Raw genomic sequence first — 15,000 nt, forward strand, 5'->3', positions numbered from 1 at the left:
GCTCTATTTGTACTCTAATATGTTTTTAACAGAACACACCACAACTATATATATATATATATATATTTATAACGTTGACCACTAAGGGATGGGATAAACGACCTGCTTATTCTTAGTGCAAGGTTTGAAGAGTGCAGTTCGATTTTCAGTTATTTTTTCAAAGCTATAATGGAAGTGACAAAGGAGTATATTTAGCATATTTTGCTTTATGAATTCAATAAAGGCAATAATGCAATGGAAAATGTGAGGAATATTAATGCAATATATGGGGATCGGACAATAAGTGTAAACCAATGGCAACGGTGGTTCCAGAAATTCCAAGCCAGAAACTACAGCCTAGAAGATGAGCCTCGTCCTGGATGATTTGTAGGGCTCGACAAGAACATCCTGCAAACCCTGGTGGAACAAAATCCCATCGCAACTGTTGAGGAAAAATTTTGAAACCATACAGATGGTTTAATAGAAAAATTTGAAATGAAGGCAGCTTATGTTATTGTAACGACATATCAGGACTCATAAGAGCTTGGCTTAAATTACGACCCTAGTGAGTGGAGGCTATCCATAAACACTTCGGTTTATAATACTAAAGCTGTGCTACTGCACACAGGTAATAAAGTTCTGTCAATTCTTGTAGCTCTTTCTGTTGTCCGAAAGGAAACGTACAAAAGTTTATCATTCATATTAGGTTGTATAAGATATAATGAGCAGAAATAGTTGATTTGTGCATACTTGAAAATCTTAGCAATTGAAGTGGCTTACAGGCTGGATTTACTAAGTACATGTGCTTTTTGTGTCTGTGGGATGGCCGTACTCAGGAAGAGCATAATATCCGTAGTGAATGGTCATTGAGAAATGAGTCAGAAATTAGTTCACATAATGTTATACGTGAACCATTGCATATTAAATTAGGCCTTATCGAACAGTTTATTAAGAAGTTAAATCTAGAAGAGCTACCATTTTTGTACTTGAAAACTAAGTTTTTCCCAAACTAAGTTTTTCCCAAACTAAGTTTTTTTCCAAACTAAGCCATGTGAAAATCAAAGAAGGGGGATTTGTTGGTCCCCAAATTCGGCAACTTTTGACAGAAGATAATTTTGAAAACACCTTAAATGTATTGGAACTGGATGCATGGCAAAGTTACAGAAATGTATGGAATGGTCTATTTGGGAAGTCCAGAGCAGTCAACTATGAAGTACTTTTACAAGAGTTAATTGATTCATACAAATCATTAGGGTGTAATATGTCATTAAAAGTTCATTATTTCCAATCGCATCTAGCATTAGTTCTTCAGAATGCAGCAGACGTCAGCAATGAACATGGTGAGAGATTCCACCAAGACATAAGTCAAATGGAAACTCGATATAAGGGGATGTGGAGTCCCGCCATGCTTGTTGACTTTTGATATTTTCTTCAGAGAGATAGACCTGATGCTATACATAGAAAGAAACATAAACATTGTACTAAAAAATAGATGTTCTTCTTTTAACAAAAGATGCAGATAACGTATTCATTATCAATAACAACCCATTTTGCAGAAAACTCACTTTAGTTCTAGGAAAAAAATGTTATTTTCACAGAAAATGGCTCACTTTCTAGCAAAAACACATCATTTAGTGACGGCCCATTTTATGAAACACTGGAATCATTTCATGAAAAATGGAGTTCATTTTGGTTATCTTTGGTAAAAACTGTTCCAGAAAATGATGTTCTCTTCTCTGTAGCAAAATGATTGTTGTACAATGTTATTAATTATAAATTTATGAATTTGCCTTTTGGGCTTTAATGCTTGCTGGCCACCTATATTATTGTTGTTTTTATTCATTAATAATAATAATAATAATAATAATAATAATAATATCTTTATATATATATATTATATCATTATCATCATCCTTTAACATCTGTTTTCTATGCTGGCATGGGATGGACGGTTTGACCAGAGCTGCTTTCAGAACAACCTCCACCACTGCTAACTCGGTCACCTAAGTAACAGAAACTGTCTACTAAATCTAAGAATCCCTCTGGACATTCAAAGTTGTCTATTTTCTGTACATTCCTGGAGTTTAACCCTTTCATTATTTCGAGATGCTCTGTGTTTCTTTCAATTACTTTAAATATAACAAAGAATTTAGTAAAAGAACTTAGTTATCATTCAGCTAGTGTCAGGAACATAAATTGGGACTAAGGTTTGGTGGAAGATTTTAATTCAAAACTTATGAAAACAAGATATTTGTACTCAGAGCCAGTTTCAGCCGGTTTGGTCACGAAAGGGTTAATGTATCTGTGCATCAGCCACATATAAAGTCTACTTTCTCTGTTGACTTTCCATTGATACTGTTGCACCTCTTGTGTGTTCATAGCTTGTACTAAGTACACCATATGAAATTTCTACTGAGACCTTTTATACATATCGAGCAGGGCCATTTCCCTGAAGGAATCTATGACTTGTCTGTTTTCCTACTTATTAGGGACTTTGATCTTTGCTAAATTATTTCTAAATCCTTTTGATTCCAGATCTTGCTTCCATACATGAAATTTCTTCTCTACTTCTGGTAGTGATTCAGCAATAAGAACAAGGTCATTGGCATAGAGGAGTTCCCAAGGACAGTCTTAGATTCCTCTGTTATAGCCTGGAGACTATGATAAAGCAAAGGGGGCTGAGAACTGATTGGTGGTGGACTCCTACTTGTACCCTAAATACCTTGCTATACTCATTGGTGACCTTCACCTTTCTGACAGCATTTCTGTTCATGGCTTTCACAGCTTTCAACAACCACTAATCTATCCTTAGATTCCACAATGCCCATATTAATCATGATTAGCTCCATACAGATTTTTAGTCTTATCTTCATTCTGATTGTTAATCTTACCTTCATACAGGTTATTAGTCTTATCAGAAAATATGAATTTATATTTTGAACTTTTAAAATTTCTAATATCAGAACAAAATCTGAAAGTCAACGTAAGTAATAAGATAACGAATGTCTCCCCCCCACCCCCCACCGCTATAAAAATGCCCTAACAGTGGCTTCAGATGTAAGATATATTATTAATTTTATTTCCTAATATAATAATAAGCAAAGTGTTTTTATAAATTTGTATATATAAATATTTATCCAGAATCATGAGAATGGATGAGGATAGCTGCCTGAAAAAGTGCCACACCCTAACAGTTGAGGGAACCCGTGGAAGAGGTAGGCCCAGGAAGACCTGGGCTGAGGTGGTGAGGCAAGATCTTCGTACATTGGGCCTCACCGAGGCGATGACTACTGACCGAGACCTTTGGAAATGTGCTGTGCGTGAGAAGACCCGGCAAGCCAAGTGAGATCATTGCCAGTGCCCCTGGACTGGCTCTTGTGCGGATGGCACATAAGATGCACCATTTTGAGCGTGGCCATTGCCAGTACCGCCTGACTGGCCTTCGTAGGATTTTCGAGCGAGATCGTTGCCAGTGCCCCTGGACTGGCTTGTGTGGGTGGCACATAAAAGACACCATTTCGAGCGTGGCCGTTGCCAGTATCGCCTGACTGGCCTTCGTGCAGGTGACACGTAAAAGCACCTACTACACTCTCTGAGTGGTTGGCGTTAGGAAGGGCATCCAGCTGTAGAAACTCTGCCAAATTTAGATTGGAGCCTGGTGTTGCCATCCGGTTTCACCAGTCCTCAGTCAAATCGTCCAACCCATGCTAGCATGGAAAGCGGACGTTAAACGATGATGATGTTGATGATGAATCACACCGGACGCAGAGGAGGAGAGAAAATAGTAATTCAGAGAAGGAGAAGTAGTGAGAGTAATAGCCCTGACTGAGAGGGAGTGAGAGAAAGAAAGCAGTAGCAATGAGAGAAAGGAAGGGGTGGTAGATGAATAAGGAAGTAAGGGGTGAAAAAAAAATCAATGTTTCAACTCTGTGTGAGTATATGTGTGCATGTGTGTGCGTGTACAAGGGAAGTATGTGTATGTTTGTGTGTGTGATTATTATGTACCATATTTTGAACCTTATTTATATATAAAATACAATTAGCCATCATTAGTGACAGCACATGGTCATCTAGTTATTAATAATATACTTGTATATTTATTTATAACTTATTCACTTAGTTTCTTTATGTATGTGCCTCAGGCCATCAAACGAACAAGCAAGCATGGCTGAGGGGCATATGTTTAAATTTGACTTATCTAGCAGCAAGCTTAACCAAAGATGGGAGAAGAATCTATAATTCAAAGCCCGAAATCGGTTTTAAGCTATCTGCCATTTCCTCTGTGACCTTTGCAAAGGTAGGAGCCTAATTTTTATTCCTTGCTCGATTTATCACCATGCTTCATCATAAACTGAGCTCTTTCTAGCTTCTAAGGTCTCTTGACTCCTATGCATATATACATATTCTTTTACTTGTTTTATTCTTTGACTGTGGCCATGCTGGATCACCGCCTTTAGTCGAACAAATCAACAGCAGGACTTATTCATTGTACGCCCAGTACTTATTCTATAAAAAGCACCATCCAAACATGGCCGTTGCCAGTCTCCTCTGGCCTCTGTGCTGGTGGCACATAAAAAGCACCCACTACACTCACGAAGTGGTTGGCACTAGGAAGGGCATCTAGCTGTAGAAACACTGCCAGATCAGACTGGAGCCTGGGGCAACCTCCTGGCTTCCCAGTCCCCAGTCGGACCGTCCAACCCATACTAGCATGGAAAGCAGACGTTAAACAATAATGATGATGATGATATGTCTGTGTGTGTGTGTGTGCACGTGTGTGTTACACACACGCACACACACACACACATACATGTATGTGTATGTGTATAGAGTGCACCTCAACAGAAAGGAAGAGTGTTAGAGTAAATAACTGCATGTGCAGTGTTGAGGGGTTAAAGCGTGATAGGAGGGACAGGAACAGTTTTGTTCTTGTGAAGGTCTCCAAGGCAACCTAAACAAAAGGGGCCAAGAGAAATAACTCAAACATGTTAACAACATGAATTTGGATAACAAATAGGTGAATGTTTTTTTTTCTGTTTGTTTTGTTTTTTTCTTATTTGTTTCAACCATTGGACAGCAGCAATGCAGGAGTCGATTCATTCAACTACAATTGTTTAAGATGGGTGCTCCATTTTGGCCACAGTCTAATGACCGGAACAAGCAAGAGATAAAAGATGTGTAATAAATTTACTTACTCGTATAACACGGTGTCGACTTCTCTTTAATTATGTCCAAAAGACTCTTCAGACTGCTTTCTGTGAAGCATACGCTGCTGCCCATACTATCGCTATTCAAGCATTCTTTACTTACATCCATTTTTTCAACACTTTTCAAATTTAAGGAAAACTTTAAAGATTTCTTCAGAATGGCTCTGTTGAGTTCTTTCAAACATAGAACAATATTTTGGTTATCCACACCGGCTAAACTAATATAGGGTGGATCTTCATCAATAGAACAGTATTGATAGTGAGCATTTTGCTGCTCCGAGGAAGATTTTTGCTGGTCCATGTGTTGTAAGGATTTCAAGCTTTTGCAGATATTTCCAAAACCAGAGAATTTGTTAAAAGTTACTTCAAGAAGATCTTTGAAACTGAAAAGGAAAACGAAATTGTGTTAAAGGAAATAAAATATACATGTTCTGAATACTACTTGCAACAGAATTTTAAACAAAAAGAAAACATAATTTACATTATTTACATTTGACAGATATTTGATGGATATTTGTCCTCATCTTGTTTGTTGTTAACCTTAATCAAACTGTGCTGTATTTGGGTCCTTTTTCGCATTATATAACAGAATATGGCACAGTCTGACAAAGGTAAGCAAACAGACACTTTGAAGTTACTTTCAACTCATTACCACATAAAAAGTTAATAAACAGGAACTCAACTAAAACCTATCGATTACTCTTTCATTGGGATGCTAAATTGTTTTCCTTTCAGGGTCAATAAATTAAGTACCAGTTGCATACTGAGGTCGATCTAATTAGCTGTCCCTCTCCTCAAAAATTTCAGGCTTTGTGTCTAGAGTAGAAAAGACTGTTTTTATGCAACTTGGCATAAGAATGAGCATTAATCTACATCATCATCGATTAACATCCATTTTCCATGATGGCATGGATTGGACAACATACATACATACACACCTACATTCAATGATGAGTGAAAAAGAGAACACCTATGCTGAACTATTGAGAACTCAGCAGTTACTCTATCCAGATTACAAGTTCAGGTTTTTACCTATAATTATTGGGGCCCTGGGATATATAACACACTGCCTAAATACCAATCTTGAGAAATTAGGCTTCTCAAAACCTGAAAGGAGAAAGCTAATTTAAAGACTACAGATCCAGTCCGTCACTGGAACTGTAAAAATCTGTAAAACTTTCCAGAAGTTTATCATTTAAATATATATGAGCATGTCTAGATATGCAACTATATGCATGAGAATACATACATAAAGCAAAACATACAAATCTGCACATATACATACATACATACCTACATACATACATACATACGCACATACAAAAATAGCCTGTTGTTGATATTGAAATTCCAATGAAGGAGCCTTGGATCTTGGTTAGAAACCGGTTCTTTCTCTATTGGCAAAAAATATTGAAATGAAACTGAATAATCACACACACACACACACACACGTACATATGGAGACAGGGCAAACGAAACCGACAGGGATTCTCCAGATTCAGTGAAGATTTGAAAGACATTCTAACAATTTTCCATGTGAGGTTTTACGTTATGGGTGAACATTTCGGATCTTGTGAGTTTTCAGAAGTCCTCCATCACCCCTGGAAAAGATTTTAGCCATTAATTTCTTAATTTCTTCATAATTGTAATGTATGCTGATTGAAAGGTATTTATATAAAATTTCATCTAAAAAGAAAAAACATTTTCCTAAAAGTTATGAAGGAAAAGCTCGGATCTTGTGAATTTTCTGAAGTCACCGCCCCACCATTGCTTTCCGCGCTTTTTTGTTTTCATATTCGTTTCCAACACATTTTTTTTACACCTGTTGCATTATTTATTTATTTTATTTCGTTTCCGCGTACAATTGTAAACATTAATGAAATCTAGGCATTCATTCGGAGTATATCCGGAAATTATCTAGTGCGTCGAAATTCATCATTTTTACGGACATGTGTACTTCTAGCATCGTAGATCTCGAATCTGATTTCGAAATATATGATAAGAGAAGAGTTGGAAATATTATCCCATCCCTTTTCCTTAATTTATTAGTTCTGACGGGTTTTTTTTTCTATAATGTTTTCGGATTTACGTTACATATAAGACTTGTAATCCCAGATGTTTAGAAAATAAATCGGAAAAAAATAATAAAACAAGAAAATTGGTGAAAATGGGACAGCCTTCCTTCTTAAAATGTCTCTGCTCCAAGGGAAACACTTCCCTACATATTTGTAATGTGCAATGCTTAGAGCATAGTAATAAGAAAAAAATTAAACTATTTGGTACATCAGATAATTTCCGACTCTATTATAAAGGAATACCAAATCTTCTATCCCAGCTGAAGAGTTTTAAAACCCGGAAACCCCTGTTAAGAACAACGAACAAAATCTCCGATGCTATCTCGGTCATATGTGACAACGTGATAGAGTGACAGAATTAGTTGTAAGTCAGATGAAATACCAGACCGTTCTTAGAATTCCACGTCCGAACCTCGGCGATTCAGCTTCATTTTTCCAGAGTCAATTACATAGGTCACTGGTCAACAAAAAACAGTAACTTTATCGATTTAATTGGCCAACACTCTCCTTCACAAATTGTAATCGTTACATATTATTTTAGAGGAGCGAAAACAGAGAAAATAACGAGTTAGGTTCCTATGGGGAGCTTTGATGTGTAACACACACACACACACACACACACACACAGACACACACACACACACACAATTCAAGAAGGAAGTCGCTCGGGCAGTTAGAAATAACAGCCAAAACTATTCTCAGATTGCTCCACAGTATTCGAGGAAGGAAAGATCACATTGGGTAATAAATTCCTAAATACACTTAAAAACCGAAAAAGAAATGGTTTTGTTTGGTTTGTTGATGCTAATAATTATAGGTAAACAACAACAAATTTTTTGTGGCAAAATCAGACAATTTGTTGCCAAATAAAACTGCGAAGTTAATGCCCTTACTGAAAATTTTAATAAACATCATAAATTATTTCCTTTATCAAGTATTAAAACCTAGAAATGAATGTTTCCGATAAATAAAGCAATTTAGAACTAGAAATTCCGGCGATCTTACGTTATTTAATCGAAATTCCCAACAAATGGTTTCAAAACAGTTTTAACAGACATTTTGAAAGAATTAGAAGAAAGTTCTCCGATAATTTTCTTTCATGTAAATAAATGTCTACGTTAATTTAAGAATTTGCTAGCAAAATATTATAAAATGACAATATTCTAAACGATGTACATGTTTATATGTTATATATGGAAATGAAAGCTCTTCTTATAAATTGAAAAAAGATATATGATACAAATTAGTACATATGCGTGCGGACCTAGCGTTTTATTTATTTTTACAATAAAATTCCGATATAACCGTAATTAACACCATCTGACAAGTATTTGGAGAAAATTTCACGAAAAAAAAAAAAGAACATAACTGAAGATTATGACGAAAGAAAATCAGGAATAAAATAAATAAAAAAGAACAAATAAAATTAAAGTTTTTATAAAGTGTTTTGGCCGACAACCCTCACTCCGATTTATAATAATAATAATAATAATAATAATTGATAATAATTGACAAATAAGAACTCACACGGACCGTAAAAAGTAATTAAAATAAACAACAAAAACATTTTCAATAACTGTAGCATAATTACCAGGAAAAAAAAACAAAAAACGCGTACCTATTTTTGCCCTTTCTTTTTCACGCTTAGGCTTTGCGCCTTAAACAAAACCAGACTCTGGAGGATTTCGCAGTGAACATCATGTATTCGTTCATTCTTGTGATTTTTCTCCGAGTCTTTTAAAAATGTCCAACTCATAAATGGACCAAAAATGAGGCAGAAATATTCTGCTTGTGGTAATTGAAGCAGGGTTAGTTACGACTGCTCTAGATTAGTTACGTCATGTAGCTATGTACATACAATTAAGATCGCGTAGTGTTTATATAACAATGAAAAGTACATAGAAGCTGACCTGTTTCGAAGCAGGAACAGGGTTCCGCTAACTGAAATAAGCACGCAATATACATACATGCACGCGCGCGCACGCACACACACACACACACACACACACACACACACACACACACATACACACACACACACGCACACACACAAACACACACACACATATTATACACATACATATGCATATATGTTTATATATATGTACATACACAGGCACATATACACATGCATACAAACACGCACTCACACACACACACACGCAGACACACACACACACGCACATATATAGGTTAATTCTCAGTTTGGTTAGATTTTTTAAAAAAATGTAAAAATCCAAGGGGAGATAAGTAATAAAAAAAGCAAAAGAACAAATCAATCTTAGAAGAATCGTGGACTCTCATTCAATTAGGAAAAGCTGGAGACAACATTCTTCAGTGGTTGGCACGGCGTCGATTAACTATGAATATGTACACCTGTAAAAATTGTAATTTACCATGTGACCTTACTACATGTGGTGACGTTACTCATGGAAAATTATGGCACTGCAAGCGTTGTAAAAGGGGCGAATCTGTTCGTTACCGTTCATGTTTTGAGAGAAATCATATTTCACCAGAGTTTGTTTTGTAAAAAGTAACTCAAATTATCTCTCCCTTAATTTTTTATTTATATATATAAATGGAATTTACAAAAACAAAAACAAAAAATAAAAACAAACAAACAAACAAAACAAAGCAAAAGGCGAAGACGGGGGTGTAAACAAGCAGATGTATTAGTTTAACGCTCGGGAAGTGAGAAAGTCTTTTACGTTTCGAGCCTACGCTCTTCAACAGAAAGGAATAAGAGAAAATAAGCAGAGAGAGAAAAGAGATAAAGGTATATATATGTATGTATGTATGTATGTATATATGTATGTATGTATAATTCGTTATGATGTGGTTTGCGCCTGAAGAATATGTTTGAGTTCTCTCAGCATATGAAACTATAATATATGCATTGTGTCCTTAAATAAATGGCAGACTGTCATCACACCTCCATTCTGTCTTTTTTTTTTTTTTTTAATTTTTTACAGAAACCCACATTTTCGGCTGCAGAGATTCCGAATCTGTAAAAAAAAAATTTGCATTTCAAAATTTTAATCCCCCAATTTGTTCATTTTTTTCCCATTTTCAGAAATTTTCTTCGGCGAAATACACGGAAAAATACGGAGATTATGATTCTGAAAAAGAAACTTAAAAAAAAATTTCAATTTAAGAAAAAAAAAAAAAAAAAAAAGTCAAACCCTCGCCCATCCCTCGCGAATGTACGCTATATACAGAATATTTTAAAGCCCTTTCGGTCATTGAGCATGCATAGAACTTTTCCATTCCGCACATTAAATAAGCTTTCAAGAGGTGTCTCCACATGCTAGAAAAAACAGCCAAATCTCCGACAAACTCTACATACTTAGGAGGCATTCCTACACAATGTGCCCCTTCGACTATTTCCTCATAACTTTCAGAAAAATGGCTTTTTAAAAATAAAATTTTCTACATATCTTCTTCACACGGTGTAGATTCCGATTATATCAGAATTTGCTTGGAAAAAAGTTTTCCGAACTGTGGGGAGAGGAGTTTCGAAAAATTCCCATGTCGGCTTTGTTTCTTCGCTAAATTTTCTACAACATATTCTTCAGATAGCTTACTTTTTTATTATATAGGAATTTTCGGGAGGTACAAAAATGCGATAAAATAACGAAAGAAAGGCGGACAGATGCGATAAAATAACGAAAGAAAGGCGAACAGATGCGATAAAATAACGAAAGAAAGACGGATAGATGCAATAAAATAACAAAAGAAATGTGTAGTCAGAAATTTCCCGGGTTGAAATAAGTTAACTGGAACAGAAAGTGAAATTAAAAAGTTCATTTTTTTTTTTTTTTCTTACAGCTGAAAGAGGTTTTTCTACAAAACGAGGCTTGAAACTTACAAAAAATACGCGCCGCGCATTTGTGTGAGTTCAAAACCTCTAATTGCTTGGCTATTTGAACAAGTAAAATGTTCAAACTTTGGGGTACCTCTTTTTGTCCAACTCGACACCACCCGATATCCTTGGCAGAAATCGGCATTTCAAAATTACAATTTTACCCCCACTCCATCCAGTTTCTTCATGTTTTATTTTTTTCAGAATTCTTACGGGGGCAAAATACACAGAGGGGGGAGGGGTTACGTTATTTTATTTATTAATTTTTTTTTTTCTTTTTGAAAAATTCAAATCTAAAAACATTTTTTTCAAAATTTAATTTTGGGGGAAAATTAAATTCTGAAATGCAGATTTTTTTTTACAGATTCGGAAACTCCATAGCCGAAAATCTGTGTTTCTGTGAAAAAAAAAAAAAAAAGAAACGAAATGGGGGTCTGATGACGGTCCGCCATAGGGAATTCCAACTGCGTTTCGTGGTTTGCTACCTCAACAGCTCCTTTATAGGATCCAGTGCCTAAAGATATCGTCAGGAGGAACCACATCCGGTTTCGGCCCCTACACCTCTACCGTTTTCGATTGGATGGAGTGAGTGAGATAATCACGCACAGCACAAGCATTTGACCACAAATCATTTGTGCTGGTTTTTCAGCAATAAGTCGCAGAACCCTCATTTGTCATCTGCGACAGGAGATTCCTCCCAGTTACCTGAAAATTATGAAGCTAAATAACAGGGCTGATAAACGGAAAATTCTATTTTACAAAACTATTTTTTGGCTTAAATAACCGCCCACCTCCGTCCATGGGCGGTAATATGGAAGTAAAATATTTCACCTAGGAAAAACAAAGATATTCTCAAAAACCATATTTATTTTATACAATTCCATTGAACTTCTATAGATATATAGACACAAAGAAACTGAAACAGCGTTAAAAGAAGTAGCATATTAAAAAATATTCTGAAGTTAACAATGGATCAATTAGAAAATATTGAAAACTGTTGAAAACATGAATAGAAGCCTCATATGAACAAATAATGTCCTTGGGCATTTATGGTAGAATAATAACCACATAGTTTCATCACGAATTCCTTCATTTGTTGCTTGGCCATAATTCACATCAGAGCAAATTCCATTTGCTTGTATCTCATCTTCTTGTTCAATTTTGTCATTATGTGCATCTGGTGCATTTACGTCAAGGTCAGACAAAACATCCTGTAAGCGGGAGTTTCAGAGGTTGTGGAATAGTTGTACTGTTCTCTGCCCAAACACAGCTGCACGAGTTCATATGTGATTGATCTCCTGTTGGAGACTGTTAAGTAAACATTCTTTGGGACCTTGATTTTAGGCACGTTTTTCAATCCTTTAAGGATAATCATTGTTTCCAACACCTTTCCTGCAATATTAACACACAACACAGCAGTAAAACGAGCTTTGGTAGCACCACAGTGGCTAGCATCTACATTTTTATTGCCAACAAAGTCTATGGTTGTTGAACCCAATATGTCAACGTATACAGGTGTTTCATGCATATTATGAATCTGGTCAGTATCCTTATCTGCTGTTAATACTGGAATGCTATCCAGATAGTCCCTGGCGATTTGTGCCTTTTCTCCAAGTGTTTTATTGTCTGCCTGACCAACATGTGTAATCTTTCTCACAGTCAGTTTATTCCGTTTGAGGAAATTGAAAATCCATTTATCAGAACATCTAAAGCTGTTCACTTCAATTCCAAACCTTTTTACCAATTCAAAAGTATATTACCGTAAAACGGCAATAATTTAAAATTATATTGTTTGCACGCTGAACAACAATCCACTGTAAGAGTTCAATCTCTAGATCTCTATGTACTGGTGCTCTAACCTCCACCAATTAATCTGCGCTTCCTCTTGTCTGACATATGGATTAACTCAGTTTCTTTTGTGCACCATTCTCTCAATCGTTTTCTATCAATACCTAAGTCTCTTGACGCAGCAGATAAATTGCCAGAATGTTCTTTCACATGTTTAATAGCACTCAATTTTTCACAAATGGTATATGAATACGTTTCGATATATTTTCTTTCGACTCCATTATTGGGAATAAAAATCCTTTGAATTTATTTACAGACGTAGAGCAAATGAACGTCTAAACAGAATGCAAACAAGAACACTAACTGTGTTTCAATTTTTAACCACAAATAACCGCCCATCCAAATAAACGCCCATGGGCGATCTAATGGATGGGCGGATTTTCGGAAAACCCCGGTATTTGTAAATACTGCATATTTGAGTAATTCTAGTTTGGTTAGATCCAACATACCAACAGTCTAGTTCAAGTTCGCAAAACTTCAGACATTTTAATTCTGGTTTAATAATTCTTTGATTGTTCGTGATCTATACTAAAAGACACCAATGCTGTACACTTCTACTATAAAATAAAATTAAAATTAAAAAAATACAAAACGATTCTTTTCTGCTATCCAAAGGGTGTTATATCCGTTTTCCGTCTGAAAAATATGGAAACACCTCTAAACATTTGCAAAAGTTCTTGGCGGAATGTCGTTCCAGTGAGAATGAAAAGGAAGAAATGTGATACATTATTTGTGTATTGGACCATATTAACAACAGCCCAGCTAATACTATAATATGCCGAGTTGTCTTCCTCATCGAAACGAGACCAGATGAGAAACGAGGTGATAGGAGATGTTGTGAGACCAAATGCCACTAACACAGATAACAACATTGCTGAGAGACCGACCACTTTCGACATTTGATTACTTTGTCGTTCTGCTGAACCTGTCTTCACTTCGGTTCCATTAAGTTTAGAATTATTTGACAGTAAGGTATTTTCTTTTTTACCCACGATGCCCGCAAAGGCCGTTCTGGTAGTTTCTGTGACTGTTGAGATTTGATCGGTTGCTGGTGTCGTTGATGTAGCACATCTTGCCATTCTTTTCTTTTGCATTTTTACTTTAGTTTTTCGAACTTTGCCAATGATGAACACGTGACTAATGACCATTATACAAAACGGCAAGAAGAAAAAGAAGAGAAAATCTATCCACGGGAAAATATAGATATAAAAATACATCTTTCCATCATCCGATTTACAGGCAACGTTTTCTGTCATCTGTGGAGTTGATAAAGGGATTCGATACGTTACGTATTCTTTGTCATCAGAATAATTTCTTTTTATTAAATAGGCTGCATCCCAGTTATCATTACAATAAATTTCATCGATATTATAAGCGCAAGACACTTTTATTAAACGATAAGTTATTATATAATGACCATTGACTATTGTTAGAAGAATGCCGGTGGCTATCACCGTTAGTGTAGCTTTTGATCGGTTCCAGTGGTCGCGTGCAATGAAAGGACGAACTATTAAGAGAAAGCGCTCGATTGCAATTAAAGCCAGCAACCAGGACCCGAAATCAAGAACAAAATAGACAAGGAAAGTGTGTAACTTGCAAAGAAAATCAGACTGAAGGCGTATGTCGAAATTATATACGTTTGAAAGATAGAGTCTGAGAAGTCCCATCCAAAGGCCAATTAAATCAGCAAAAGAAAGAAGTGTCAAGAGATACATAGATGTAATTTTTCGAATCTTGGGGCGGAGTAATACAGAGATTGATAGCACTGATCCGATTGTCCCAACCACCAGTAGTAATGGAGACATATACCGCCATATTAGTTGACTCGCTTCTTCCGCCACTATTTCGCTCGGAGTAACTTGCTCTTGGATCTTATTAAATATAGTTTTATCTTCAGTAGTCGCCATGTTTGATGGAAATTAATAGTAAAATAAGCGCTAATACACCTAATGCGGCAAACAAAATAACTTTAGTTAATCAAGCTATATTCGTAATGGTAAGTAGGAAACATTCACGTCAGTTGTTTGTA

The 15,000-nt window shown here is 35.9% G+C and overlaps 3 protein-coding genes across 4 annotated transcripts in view; 1 reads left to right on the forward strand and 2 right to left on the reverse strand.

The window, feature by feature from the left end:
* The window catches only part of LOC106869522 (uncharacterized), a 25,858-nt gene extending 16,375 nt beyond the window's left edge, over positions 1-9,483 (reverse strand). Inside the window, exons 1-2 of one of the 2 annotated variants that reach the window (XM_014915292.3) lie at positions 8,880-9,483; positions 5,175-5,569 (exon numbers count right to left, since the gene is read on the reverse strand). In XM_014915292.3, the coding sequence (XP_014770778.1) occupies positions 5,175-5,487 (313 nt within the window). In that variant the 5' untranslated portion in view covers positions 5,488-5,569; positions 8,880-9,483. The remainder of the gene's footprint in view (positions 1-5,174; positions 5,570-8,879) is intronic. The other variant, XM_014915291.3, reaches the window with a different exon arrangement.
* Positions 4,136-15,000, forward strand: part of LOC106869523 (sulfotransferase 6B1) — a 47,799-nt gene continuing 36,934 nt past the window's right edge. Inside the window, exon 1 of the mRNA XM_089356858.1 lies at positions 4,136-4,276. The gene's annotated coding sequence lies outside the window, so the exon portion shown is untranslated. The remainder of the gene's footprint in view (positions 4,277-15,000) is intronic.
* The window catches only part of LOC128248499 (uncharacterized), a 5,964-nt gene continuing 3,477 nt past the window's right edge, over positions 12,514-15,000 (reverse strand). Inside the window, exon 2 of the mRNA XM_089356853.1 lies at positions 12,514-15,000. This exon is cut by the window's right edge and continues 238 nt beyond it. Coding sequence (XP_089212979.1) covers positions 13,577-14,878 — 1,302 coding nt within the window. The 5' untranslated portion in view covers positions 14,879-15,000 and the 3' untranslated portion in view covers positions 12,514-13,576.

Source organism: Octopus bimaculoides, chromosome 8, assembly GCF_046866305.1.
Source record: "Octopus bimaculoides isolate indiv1 chromosome 8, ASM4686630v1, whole genome shotgun sequence".
NCBI lineage: Eukaryota > Metazoa > Mollusca > Cephalopoda > Octopoda > Octopodidae > Octopus > Octopus bimaculoides.